The sequence below is a fragment of the Hesperophylax consimilis genome, chromosome 23, assembly GCF_061612785.1.
Source record: "Hesperophylax consimilis isolate HC1 chromosome 23, BYU_Hcon_1.0, whole genome shotgun sequence".
Classification (NCBI taxonomy): domain Eukaryota; kingdom Metazoa; phylum Arthropoda; class Insecta; order Trichoptera; family Limnephilidae; genus Hesperophylax; species Hesperophylax consimilis.
Genome location: NC_142858.1, coordinates 30692474 through 30705449, shown reverse-complemented (window position 1 = coordinate 30705449; position 12976 = coordinate 30692474). Strand labels below are relative to the sequence as shown.

At 36.0% G+C, this 12976-nt stretch overlaps 1 protein-coding gene across 1 annotated transcript in view; it reads left to right on the top strand.

The window, feature by feature from the left end:
• The first annotated feature begins 236 nt into the window (after nucleotides 1-236).
• Nucleotides 237-12976, top strand: part of LOC149412568 (peptide transporter family 1) — a 100817-nt gene continuing 88077 nt past the window's right edge. The window contains exon 1 of the mRNA XM_089646085.1: nucleotides 237-305. Coding sequence (XP_089502211.1) covers nucleotides 248-305 — 58 coding nt within the window. The 5' untranslated portion in view covers nucleotides 237-247. The remainder of the gene's footprint in view (nucleotides 306-12976) is intronic.

The window sequence follows — 12976 nt, the reverse complement described above, 5'->3', positions numbered from 1 at the left end:
TCTCACAGGAAACAGAAGACGCGCTTGGAGATTCTGGCGGCAGCTGCGATATGTCAAAGGAAACAATTATAATTAATAGTTTGAAGGTACTGATTAACAGGTACTGAGGTACGGGTATGACAACTTCAGTAAATACGGCTTTATCTGCCGAGATAATGGAACGTTACAAGTAGCCTCCGGAGGTAGCGAATCGCTCAGTCGCCTGACCGTTCTGGATTAGGTGGTTACTCCTCTTTACTTTACTAAAATGACGGAACCCGACAAAAAAGTTCCCTTTAGTGAAAATTCTTCGGACAATGGCTCTGGTAAATAGATCTTAAATTATAAATGTATCACTCTTTTTACATAGATTATTTTTATTTTTAGTTCTGATTTAAATAATTAAGTATTTTAATAACTAAGTTGTTAAATCGAGAATCAATCGGATCTATAGGTGATAAATGACTTGAGACATCATTGTAAACCTATTATGGTATTGTGTAGAAAATAATAATCTTTTGGGAACCCAGAGCGGGAAATTATTATTTCCGTTTAACCTGCTTCATGTTGTCTTCATCTCGTTTAATAATAGTCGGCGACGTTTTGTTTTTTATACTTTAATAACATTGTTAGTTTAATATTTCTAGTCTTCTAGGTTTTCTCGTAATCAAATTTAAGTTGTATAATTTATAAATCAAAGAACTCTATTTTCCTGTTTTATTAATTATATGATTTAAATCATAACACGTTGAATAAAACAGGAGATCGCTACTCGACGGAAAAGTTTTCCTTTTTTCTTTCGGGCTTCTTTCTACTTAAATTGAACTGCCTATATTTGTATAATGCTTTCATTCTACTTTGTGCCAACAGAACGTTTTTTTATTACAGAACACTTCCTTGAATCTGTTTTACCTTATTTTACGAACTTTTTAAGTTAAAAGATTTATCAACTAAACCACTCAATAGTATTTTCCTGGAAAATACCCGTTTTCAGGGTCCTGCCATATTAATTAAGTTAGGTTAACATTCAAGTCGAGAGAGATCATAAGAGGTGTAAATTTTTTAGACTCCTGCCCATATTCAAGTCGAGTGGGATTATAAGAGGTATAAAGTTTTCAGACTTCTGCCTATATTACTTAAGTTAGGATAATATTCAAGTCAAGAAGGATCATAACAGATGAAAAGACGAAAAGCTATTTGGGTGATCTTTCAACGAAACGTAGCGATTCTATTGGCGGCTAAGAAACAATGCTTATAAAGTTTGTACAACGTAACATTATAACCGATTTACTTTGAGATATGCAACCCACAAATTGACAATTGTTTAACAAATCGTCAGATTCGGTTCACCACTTATAGTGTAAGTACATTGTGTGATCGCATACTGCATACATTTATTCATGAACGTAGCTAAGCTATGATTGTGTTTTACGGATTTCCTATTTTCCCTTGATTTGTAGTTCCTCGCGGAAGCTGCTATTAAATTCTGCGTAATCCACAATTGATCTTCTAATCTAGAAGATAACCACAGGAGAATTAGATGTACACCTTTATGAAACCAAAAGTTCCGTCAATAATTTGAAAAAAAAAAATATTAAAGGATTTTTATATGAAACGACAAAAAGTGGGGTGACTATAAAGTTAATAATACATTTGTCCAATAAAGTAAGTATGTTTTACATATTTTATCACTTTATCAGTATTTTTAGTTACAATAACGGAAAGTGAACCATTTAAAAAAATGTTTTCATTCAAAATTTTAATAATTAGGTTCCTACTTACTTGTGTTTATTTCTTATAATAAAATTTGAAAGCGTATTCCATCATATTTCAGTTTTTAGTTTTCGGATATGTTTAGAAATATTACATGTTCAGTCTTAGATTTTGTAAATGTTCAGAAATATTACATATTCAGTTTTTAGTTTTCGGATATGTTCAGAAATATTACATGTTCAGTTTTAGATTTTGTAAATGTTCAGAAATATTACATGTTCAGTTTTTAGATTTCGGATATGTTCAGAAATATTACATGTTCAGTTTTTAGTTTTCGGATAAGTTCAGAAATATTACATGTTCGGTTTTTAAATTTCGGATAAGTTCAGAAATATTACATGTTCAGTTTTTAGTTTTCGGATATGTTCAGTAATATTACATGTTCAGTTTTTAGTTTTCATATGTGTTCATAAATATTACATGTTCAGTTTTTAGTTTTCGGATATGTTCAGTAATATTACATGTTCAGTTTTTAGTTTGCGGATACGTTCAGAAATATTACATTTCTACTTTTAGTTTTTGGATACGTTCTAAAACATTACATTTATTCGGATTTTATTGCAAAGAGGAAATACTCCGTCTGAATAGAACAAATCTTCAAATCGAAGCAATTAGTTTGAGTTCAAATTAATTAAAATTCCAGATTACGAGCAAAATAAAAGTCGTTTCATGTGTGTACTATTAGGACCAGTTGTTTCGGAGAATTTGAACAATTCATTAAACTTCAACGTTAATTTGCGAGTTCTGTGAAAGTTCTATTCAAGTTCTGATATTATATCATTATAGGCTAGTTGTTTGACAGAACTGAAATAATAACAGAACTAGAAAATATCTTTCACAGAACTCGCAAATTAACGTTGAAATTTGATGAATTGTTCAAATTCTCCGAAACATAGTAATACCATTATTATTTAAAGTAAGGGTGATAGTGATAAAAGCGGCAATAATAAGTACTTCTGTATAGGTAGATAATGCCTTGAGAGAGGAGTTTGGTAAACCAATCTGCCTCCCCTCAAGTGATGAAAGCGGCAATAATAAGTACTTCTGTATATGTAGATAATGCCTTGAGAGAGGAGTTTGGTAAACCAATCTGCCTCCCCTCAAGTGATGAAAGCGGCAATAATAAGTACTTCTGTATATGTAGATAATGCCTTGAGAGAGGAGTTTTGTAAACCAATCTGCCTCCCCTCAAGTGATGAAAGCGGCAATAATAAGTACTTCTGTATATGTAGATAATGCCTTGAGAGAGGAGTTTGGTAAACCAATCTGCCTCCCCTCAAGTGATGAAAGCGGCAATAATAAGTACTTCTGTATATGTAGATAATGCCTTGAGAGAGGAGTTTGGTAAACCAATCTGCCTCCCTCAAGTGATGAAAGCGGCAATAATAAGTACTTCTGTATATGTAGATAATGCCTTGAGAGAGGAGTTTGGTAAACCAATCTGCCTCCCCTCAAGTGATGAAAGCGGCAATAATAAGTACTTCTGTATATGTAGATAATGCCTTGAGAGAGGAGTTTGGTAAACCAATCTGCCTCCCCTCAAGTGATGAAAGCGGCAATAATAAGTACTTCTGTATATGTAGATAATGCCTTGAGAGAGGAGTTTTGGTAAACCAATCTGCCTCCCCTCAAGTGATGAAAGCGGCAATAATAAGTACTTCTGTATATGTAGATAATGCCTTGAGAGAGGAGTTTGGTAAACCAATCTGCCTCCCCTCAAGTGATGAAAGCGGCAATAATAAGTACTTCTGTATATGTAGATAATGCCTTGAGAGAGGAGTTTGGTAAACCAATCTGCCTCCCCTCAAGTGATGAAAGCGGCAATAATAAGTACTTCTGTATATGTAGATAATGCCTTGAGAGAGGAGTTTGGTAAACCAATCTGCCTCCCCTCAAGTGATGAAAGCGGCAATAATAAGTACTTCTGTATATGTAGATAATGCCTTGAGAGAGGAGTTTGGTAAACCAATCTGCCTCCCCTCAAGTGATGAAAGCGGCAATAATAAGTACTTCTGTATATGTAGATAATGCCTTGAGAGAGGAGTTTGGTAAACCAATCTGCCTCCCCTCAAGTGATGAAAGCGGCAATAATAAGTACTTCTGTATATGTAGATAATGCCTTGAGAGAGGAGTTTGGTAAACCAATCTGCCTCCCCTCAAGTGATGAAAGCGGCAATAATAAGTACTTCTGTATATGTAGATAATGCCTTGAGAGAGGAGTTTGGTAAACCAATCTGCCTCCCCTCAAGTGATGAAAGCGGCAATAATAAGTACTTCTGTATATGTAGATAATGCCTTGAGAGAGGAGTTTGGTAAACCAATCTGCCTCCCCTCAAGTGATGAAAGCGGCAATAATAAGTACTTCTGTATATGTAGATAATGCCTTGAGAGAGGAGTTTGGTAAACCAATCTGCCTCCCCTCAAGTGATGAAAGCGGCAATAATAAGTACTTCTGTATATGTAGATAATGCCTTGAGAGAGGAGTTTGGTAAACCAATCTGCCTCCCCTCAAGTGATGAAAGCGGCAATAATAAGTACTTCTGTATATGTAGATAATGCCTTGAGAGAGGAGTTTTGTAAACCAATCTGCCTCCCCTCAAGTGATGAAAGCGGCAATAATAAGTACTTCTGTATATGTAGATAATGCCTTGAGAGAGGAGTTTGGTAAACCAATCTGCCTCCCCTCAAGTGATGAAAGCGGCAATAATAAGTACTTCTGTATATGTAGATAATGCCTTGAGAGAGGAGTTTGGTAAACCAATCTGCCTCCCCTCAAGTGATGAAAGCGGCAATAATAAGTACTTCTGTATATGTAGATAATGCCTTGAGAGAGGAGTTTGGTAAACCAATCTGCCTCCCCTCAAGTGATGAAAGCGGCAATAATAAGTACTTCTGTATATGTAGATAATGCCTTGAGAGAGGAGTTTGGTAAACCAATCTGCCTCCCCTCAAGTGATGAAAGCGGCAATAATAAGTACTTCTGTATATGTAGATAATGCCTTGAGAGAGGAGTTTGGTAAACCAATCTGCCTCCCCTCAAGTGATGAAAGCGGCAATAATAAGTACTTCTGTATATGTAGATAATGCCTTGAGAGAGGAGTTTGGTAAACCAATCTGCCTCCCCTCAAGTGATGAAAGCGGCAATAATAAGTACTTCTGTATATGTAGATAATGCCTTGAGAGAGGAGTTTGGTAAACCAATCTGCCTCCCCTCAAGTGATGAAAGCGGCAATAATAAGTACTTCTGTATATGTAGATAATGCCTTGAGAGAGGAGTTTGGTAAACCAATCTGCCTCCCCTCAAGTGATGAAAGCGGCAATAATAAGTACTTCTGTATATGTAGATAATGCCTTGAGAGAGGAGTTTTGTAAACCAATCTGCCTCCCCTCAAGTGATGAAAGCGGCAATAATAAGTACTTCTGTATATGTAGATAATGCCTTGAGAGAGGAGTTTTGTAAACCAATCTGCCTCCCCTCAAGTGATGAAAGCGGCAATAATAAGTACTTCTGTATATGTAGATAATGCCTTGAGAGAGGAGTTTGGTAAACCAATCTGCCTCCCCTCAAGTGATGAAAGCGGCAATAATAAGTACTTCTGTATATGTAGATAATGCCTTGAGAGAGGAGTTTTGTAAACCAATCTGCCTCCCCTCAAGTGATGAAAGCGGCAATAATAAGTACTTCTGTATATGTAGATAATGCCTTGAGAGAGGAGTTTGGTAAACCAATCTGCCTCCCCTCAAGTGATGAAAGCGGCAATAATAAGTACTTCTGTATATGTAGATAATGCCTTGAGAGAGGAGTTTGGTAAACCAATCTGCCTCCCCTCAAGTGATGAAAGCGGCAATAATAAGTACTTCTGTATATGTAGATAATGCCTTGAGAGAGGAGTTTGGTAAACCAATCTGCCTCCCCTCAAGTGATGAAAGCGGCAATAATAAGTACTTCTGTATATGTAGATAATGCCTTGAGAGAGGAGTTTGGTAAACCAATCTGCCTCCCCTCAAGTGATGAAAGCGGCAATAATAAGTACTTCTGTATATGTAGATAATGCCTTGAGAGAGGAGTTTGGTAAACCAATCTGCCTCCCCTCAAGTGATGAAAGCGGCAATAATAAGTACTTCTGTATATGTAGATAATGCCTTGAGAGAGGAGTTTGTTAAACCAATCTGCCTCCCGTCAAGTGATGAAAGCGGCAATAATAAGTACTTCTGTATATGTAGATAATGCCTTGAGAGAGGAGTTTGGTAAACCAATCTGCCTCCCCTCAAGTGATGAAAGCGGCAATAATAAGTACTTCTGTATATGTAGATAATGCCTTGAGAGAGGAGTTTGGTAAACCAATCTGCCTCCCCTCAAGTGATGAAAGCGGCAATAATAAGTACTTCTGTATATGTAGATAATGCCTTGAGAGAGGAGTTTTGTAAACCAATCTGCCTCCCCTCAAGTGATGAAAGCGGCAATAATAAGTACTTCTGTATATGTAGATAATGCCTTGAGAGAGGAGTTTTGTAAACCAATCTGCCTCCCGTCAAGTGATGAAAGCGGCAATAATAAGTACTTCTGTATATGTAGATAATACCTTGAGAGAGGAGTTTGGTAAACCAATCTGCCTCCCCTCAAGTGATGAAAGCGGCAATAATAAGTAATTCTGTATATGTAGATAATGCCTTGAGAGAGGAGTTTTGTAAACCAATCTGCCTCCCGTCAAGTGATGAAAGCGGCAATAATAAGTACTTCTGTATATGTAGATAATGCCTTGAGAGAGGAGTTTGGTAAACCAATCTGCCTCCCCTCAAGTGATGATAGCGGCAATAATAAGTACTTCTGTATATGTAAATAATGCCTTGAGAGAGGAGTTTGGTAAACCAATCTGCCTCCCCTCAAGTGATGAAAGCGGCAATAATAAGTACTTCTGTATATGTAGATAATGCCTTGAGAGAGGAGTTTGGTAAACCAATCTGCCTCCCCTCAAGTGATGAAAGCGGCAATAATAAGTACTTCTGTATATGTAGATAATGCCTTGAGAGAGGAGTTTGTTAAACCAATCTGCCTCCCTTCAAGTGATGAAAGCGGCAATAATAAGTACTTCTGTATATGTAGATAATGCCTTGAGAGAGGAGTTTGGTAAACCAATCTGCCTCCCCTCAAGTGATGAAAGCGGCAATAATAAGTACTTCTGTATATGTAGATAATGCCTTGAGAGAGGAGTTTGGTAAACCAATCTGCCTCCCCTCAAGTGATGAAAGCGGCAATAATAAGTAATTCTGTATATGTAGATAATGCCTTGAGAGAGGAGTTTTGTAAACCAATCTGCCTCCCGTCAAGTGATGAAAGCGGCAATAATAAGTACTTCTGTATATGTAGATAATGCCTTGAGAGAGGAGTTTGGTAAACCAATCTGCCTCCCCTCAAGTGATGAAAGCGGCAATAATAAGTACTTCTGTATATGTAGATAATGCCTTGAGAGAGGAGTTTGGTAAACCAATCTGCCTCCCCTCAAGTGATGAAAGCGGCAATAATAAGTACTTCTGTATATGTAGATAATGCCTTGAGAGAGGAGTTTTGTAAACCAATCTGCCTCCCGTCAAGTGATGAAAGCGGCAATAATAAGTACTTCTGTATATGTAGATAATGCCTTGAGAGAGGAGTTTGTTAAACCAATCTGCCTCCCGTCAAGTGATGAAAGCGGCAATAATAAGTACTTCTGTATATGTAGATAATGCCTTGAGAGAGGAGTTTGGTAAACCAATCTGCCTCCCCTCAAGTGATGAAAGCGGCAATAATAAGTACTTCTGTATATGTAGATAATGCCTTGAGAGAGGAGTTTGGTAAACCAATCTGCCTCCCCTCAAGTGATGAAAGCGGCAATAATAAGTACTTCTGTATATGTAGATAATGCCTTGAGAGAGGAGTTTGGTAAACCAATCTGCCTCCCCTCAAGTGATGAAAGCGGCAATAATAAGTACTTCTGTATATGTAGATAATGCCTTGAGAGAGGAGTTTTGTAAACCAATCTGCCTCCCCTCAAGTGATGAAAGCGGCAATAATAAGTACTTCTGTATATGTAGATAATGCCTTGAGAGAGGAGTTTTGTAAACCAATCTGCCTCCCGTCAAGTGATGAAAGCGGCAATAATAAGTACTTCTGTATATGTAGATAATGCCTTGAGAGAGGAGTTTGTTAAACCAATCTGCCTCCCGTCAAGTGATGAAAGCGGCAATAATAAGTACTTCTGTATATGTAGATAATGCCTTGAGAGAGGAGTTTGGTAAACCAATCTGCCTCCCGTCAAGTGATGAAAGCGGCAATAATAAGTACTTCTGTATATGTAGATAATGCCTTGAGAGAGGAGTTTGGTAAACCAATCTGCCTCCCCTCAAGTGATGAAAGCGGCAATAATAAGTACTTCTGTATATGTAGATAATGCCTTGAGAGAGGAGTTTGGTAAACCAATCTGCCTCCCCTCAAGTGATGAAAGCGGCAATAATAAGTACTTCTGTATATGTAGATAATGCCTTGAGAGAGGAGTTTTGTAAACCAATCTGCCTCCCCTCAAGTGATGAAAGCGGCAATAATAAGTACTTCTGTATATGTAGATAATGCCTTGAGAGAGGAGTTTGGTAAACCAATCTGCCTCCCCTCAAGTGATGAAAGCGGCAATAATAAGTACTTCTGTATATGTAGATAATGCCTTGAGAGAGGAGTTTGGTAAACCAATCTGCCTCCCCTCAAGTGATGAAAGCGGCAATAATAAGTACTTCTGTATATGTAGATAATGCCTTGAGAGAGGAGTTTTGTAAACCAATCTGCCTCCCCTCAAGTGATGAAAGCGGCAATAATAAGTACTTCTGTATATGTAGATAATGCCTTGCGAGAGGAGTTTGGTAAACCAATCTGCCTCCCCTCAAGTGATGAAAGCGGCAATAATAAGTACTTCTGTATATGTAGATAATGCCTTGAGAGAGGAGTTTTGTAAACCAATCTGCCTCCCGTCAAGTGATGAAAGCGGCAATAATAAGTACTTCTGTATATGTAGATAATGCCTTGAGAGAGGAGTTTTGTAAAACCAATCTGCCTCCCGTCAAGCCAAGACACTGAATCAAGTTGGCCTACTACATATTAATTATTAATATAGGAGAACTTTACATGAATATATTCAGTGTCCTGGCCTTGGTTGAGGTGGTGTTGGTATCAGAGGGCATACGGAGAAAAATTATTATTACTTATTTATTAACAAACATTTCAAATAATTGGTAATTTCTGTTAAAAACGGGATTGCAGGCCTTACGAATTAATTAACAGGTTTCCTGATAAATTTTTATTATGATGTCGGAACAACGTTCATGAAAATACGAATATTTTTGCCATTCAATGAAAATTGTTTGTATCGTCATGATCAAGGCAAATCTATAAAACATTCTTAAATTGGTGTTTTATTAATGAGGCGAGAGCCTATTAATTTATCTTGAAGGCAAACATCGATTTCTGTCCGTGCAGCTAAGTGATAATTTAACATGAATGAGTTAGAGCTATGAACTAACCAATTATTGAATATCATTCAAAATTATCTAAAAATTAATTAAGTTTTTATTTTATTGCAGTATTTTCTAACACCATTGATAATGTGCTGTATGTGAACTTTGTTACAAGATATGAGAAATTTCAGACATATCGAAACGATAAATAATTATGTGATAAAGATCTCCTCGCCGATGGAAGTAATGAATGACTAGCCATAATATAACGTGCGAATTATCACACGTACCCTCACCAGATTCTAGAATATTCTATTTATCGCAAATAAATGTATTCACAAATCACAACAGATATGCATTCATGAAAGAAACGGTAATTTTCGTAAGCGAGGTTTTTTGCATTTTTTTTATTTTTATTACTTCAGTTAAATGTTGAAAATTTGGCTGTCATATAGTTAATTAGTCATAAAATATAATGTAAGGAAAGGTTTATTTACCGTTTGGTTTCTTGTCGGGGGTTTCACACCGATATCGATGACTCATTTTTATCTCGACAAACGGTTTGACATGGTTCGGCTCGCAAGTGTACATGCAGCATAAGATAGAAAAATAACCAAAATTACCTTTTACCGGTACATTGAAAATAGTCTTGGATTTCCCCTAATTATATGAATTTCTCACATTTCTCTCAATCGCTCACCCTCTCTCTGGAAGAGGTTTTTTACATTCATGTACCTACGTATATTTTAAAGAATCTGACAGGACGTTGGGTGATATTGCTGAACGGTTTTCACCTCTATCAACAGACCTTACTGTCTACCTACTAAAATCTCTTGGGGCAGAATTTAGTTTCCAACATTTTATTTAACTAACGACTACTAAAATTTGTGTATTATTCTAAAAAAAATCACGTATTTTAATATTTCGTCACCTTAAAGCAATAGTGGGATATCTTAAAAAATGCTGTTCTGAGATAATAGGACTTTTAGGTTTGCGTGAGCTCTAGCAGCATCAAATTAACTAATCTTGCAGATTAATGATATGGTATAACAGAGGTAAATTATTTAACTTCAACACAAAATTGTAATAATAGAAAAATAATTAATTTTTTCATACTAATTTTGACAAAGTATAGGTAAATCTGGAAATATCTCACTGTTGCGTGGAGTTTTTGGTAATCATCTCAAATTATCTACGTGTAGCATAGTAATAATATTACGAGTTTAGATGGATAAATGAATTAATAATTGTTTCTCGGGAGTTTTTGTTCAATGTGGACCACTATAATTATTGCTTAAAATAATTAATAATTGTTATTTCTGCATGTTTTTCCATGCTGTTAATAATCATAAATACATTTTCAATAGTACACACCCACTCACTCCTATAGTTTGTCAATTAGACAATTGTATGGGAATAAGGTGGAATAAAAATGAAAAAAAAAGTGGGTGTGTCAAGCCTACGCAAGACAGAAGTGAAACTTCTAGTATTCCTCTCTCTCTATTTTCATTTCATCAAAAATTAAATGAATTAATTAAATGAACTACAACTATAAATGTAAATGTAAACGCAACACAAAACGCGAACACAACTTATCACAGCGGGAGCACGCTGCTAACTGATTCACTGGCCGTGGTGGGCGTGGCCGCGCAAGTGCGCTACCGGCCGACCTGCTAAACCGAACTCGTATCTCGCTCGTAACTCAAAGCAAAACGTTCGTGAGCGGCTCCCCCACCTCAACAAGCGCATATGGTGAGAGAGGGACAGTGAACGGTGAGCGGTGGTGGGGGTACCCGCATTTTCGTGTCGATCCTGACTCGGTTTTACTCCGTCCCCGAAAATCCATTACGCGCCTAAAGAAGTTTCACTTCAAAAATATATATTCATGCTTATAAATTTATTTATGAGAAGCGTGATATAATGTATGTAACAAAAATAACAGAAAACCTTAAGAATAAAAGTATGTAACAAAAATAACAGAAAACCAAGAATAAATAGTATTTAATTTTTTTATTTTGTAAAGAACAAAAAAATAAAACAAATATGTGTTGATTCCCTGGAAACCTACAATGAACCTTCATCGTTATTTTCTTCTTGTACATCGCGGTCTGTATTGGGACAGTTTAATTAATTCAAAAAAAAATATGAAGTTTTTTTGGTATAACACCACTTTGGCAAAGAAATAAGAAATCACGATTTTTATTCGGTGGAATTGTAGGTGGAACTGTATAAGCTGGTCCTACAATATTATACTATTCTCATTCCGAACATTCTTTAGTCGCTCTCTCACATTAATACTCTGATTGAATGGACCCTTTTGTATTTGATAACTGACAGTTTTCATCTTTAGTGATCTGTAAAATCTTAACTTTATTCCAAATACATTTATTTTTGTCCATGATAATTGAGAATTTTTTTCCAGACTTCTCACATACCTTCTTCCAGTCAATGAAGTCCGTTGTTTCCATTTCCGTTAACTTATAAAGAGGTTCATTCTTCTTGGAACACTTTATGACCATCGCTAACTCCGTTGGAATAAATATTAGGCCTTGTTTTAAAACCCTTACCTTTTCTCTGTCGATGCAATAATTAATGGAGTCTCCTTCGTTCTCTGAGTGCCCAACTATTAGATATTTATGGGTAATGATTTGAATATCAAGTGTTCACAGTGCATGCATGTACATGGAAAATAAAAATTTGTTTTTTATTATGTGCCACACAGATATCAGAATAAACGATCACTTCCCATTTCCCTCGGCATAGGTCTTTTAAAAATGTGTACACGCAGGTAGACATTTCAATTGCGCCTCTTTTAGCCACACCCTCATGCCGCATGTAACAATGGCACTGTCGTCTTTTGGTATTGTAAATACAAAAGTTATAACGTTTAACTTGCTCTTATAAAAAAAATAGATATATTGACATTCGGCAACGGCACCACAGCTTGAAAGTCATAAATGGCAACTACAGTATCATCAGTGGTCTTTGTAATGTTTTTATCTTTTTCTTGTCGAGATAGCTTTACAATCTGAATGTGTTCAGAATATAATTTTTTTCTAATTTCTTATTTGCAGTACTATAGTGGTAATATACACAAAATGCGCAAAGGTTCTTTTTTGGTTTAAAAAAAATATATATTGAATTTGGTATTGAATATTTTCCTGTATATAGAGTGTGTAACATAGAGATTACCTACCGAGACACACTTCTATTTGTACAAGTTGTACATCTTTTGGATATTTGGAGATCCGAGCTGATCCTGCACGACAATAGTGCGATTCCACTCTACTAAAGCTGTTGATGTGATTCATAATACCATCAACTAAATCATCCTTTTGCAGGAAGCTGTCTGTTTTCTTTTTTAATGCAGTGCTTATGGTATTATTGCTTATATCTAAGGTTGCCATAAAAAAATCTTACATACACGTATGTTATATCCATCTCTCTCAAAATAATAACCATTATAAGCTTGGATTCATGGAATCATAAATATTAAATTATTTTAATCGATCAACTTCCAAAATAGATTCAGAACATTTGTATTTACAATTGGTACACAGTAAAGGCTTAATTTGTTTTGTTCTGCATATCTTTCCTGACTTTGCTACCAGTATTCAAATTAATTTTCTTTATGTTTCTCTTCCAAGATCACCCAACTTGTTAAAAACTATAGACCTACAGTGAGACAATGAATTTATTTCAGTATTTTAAACGACCTTTTGAAAGCAACAGTGGGACTACATCA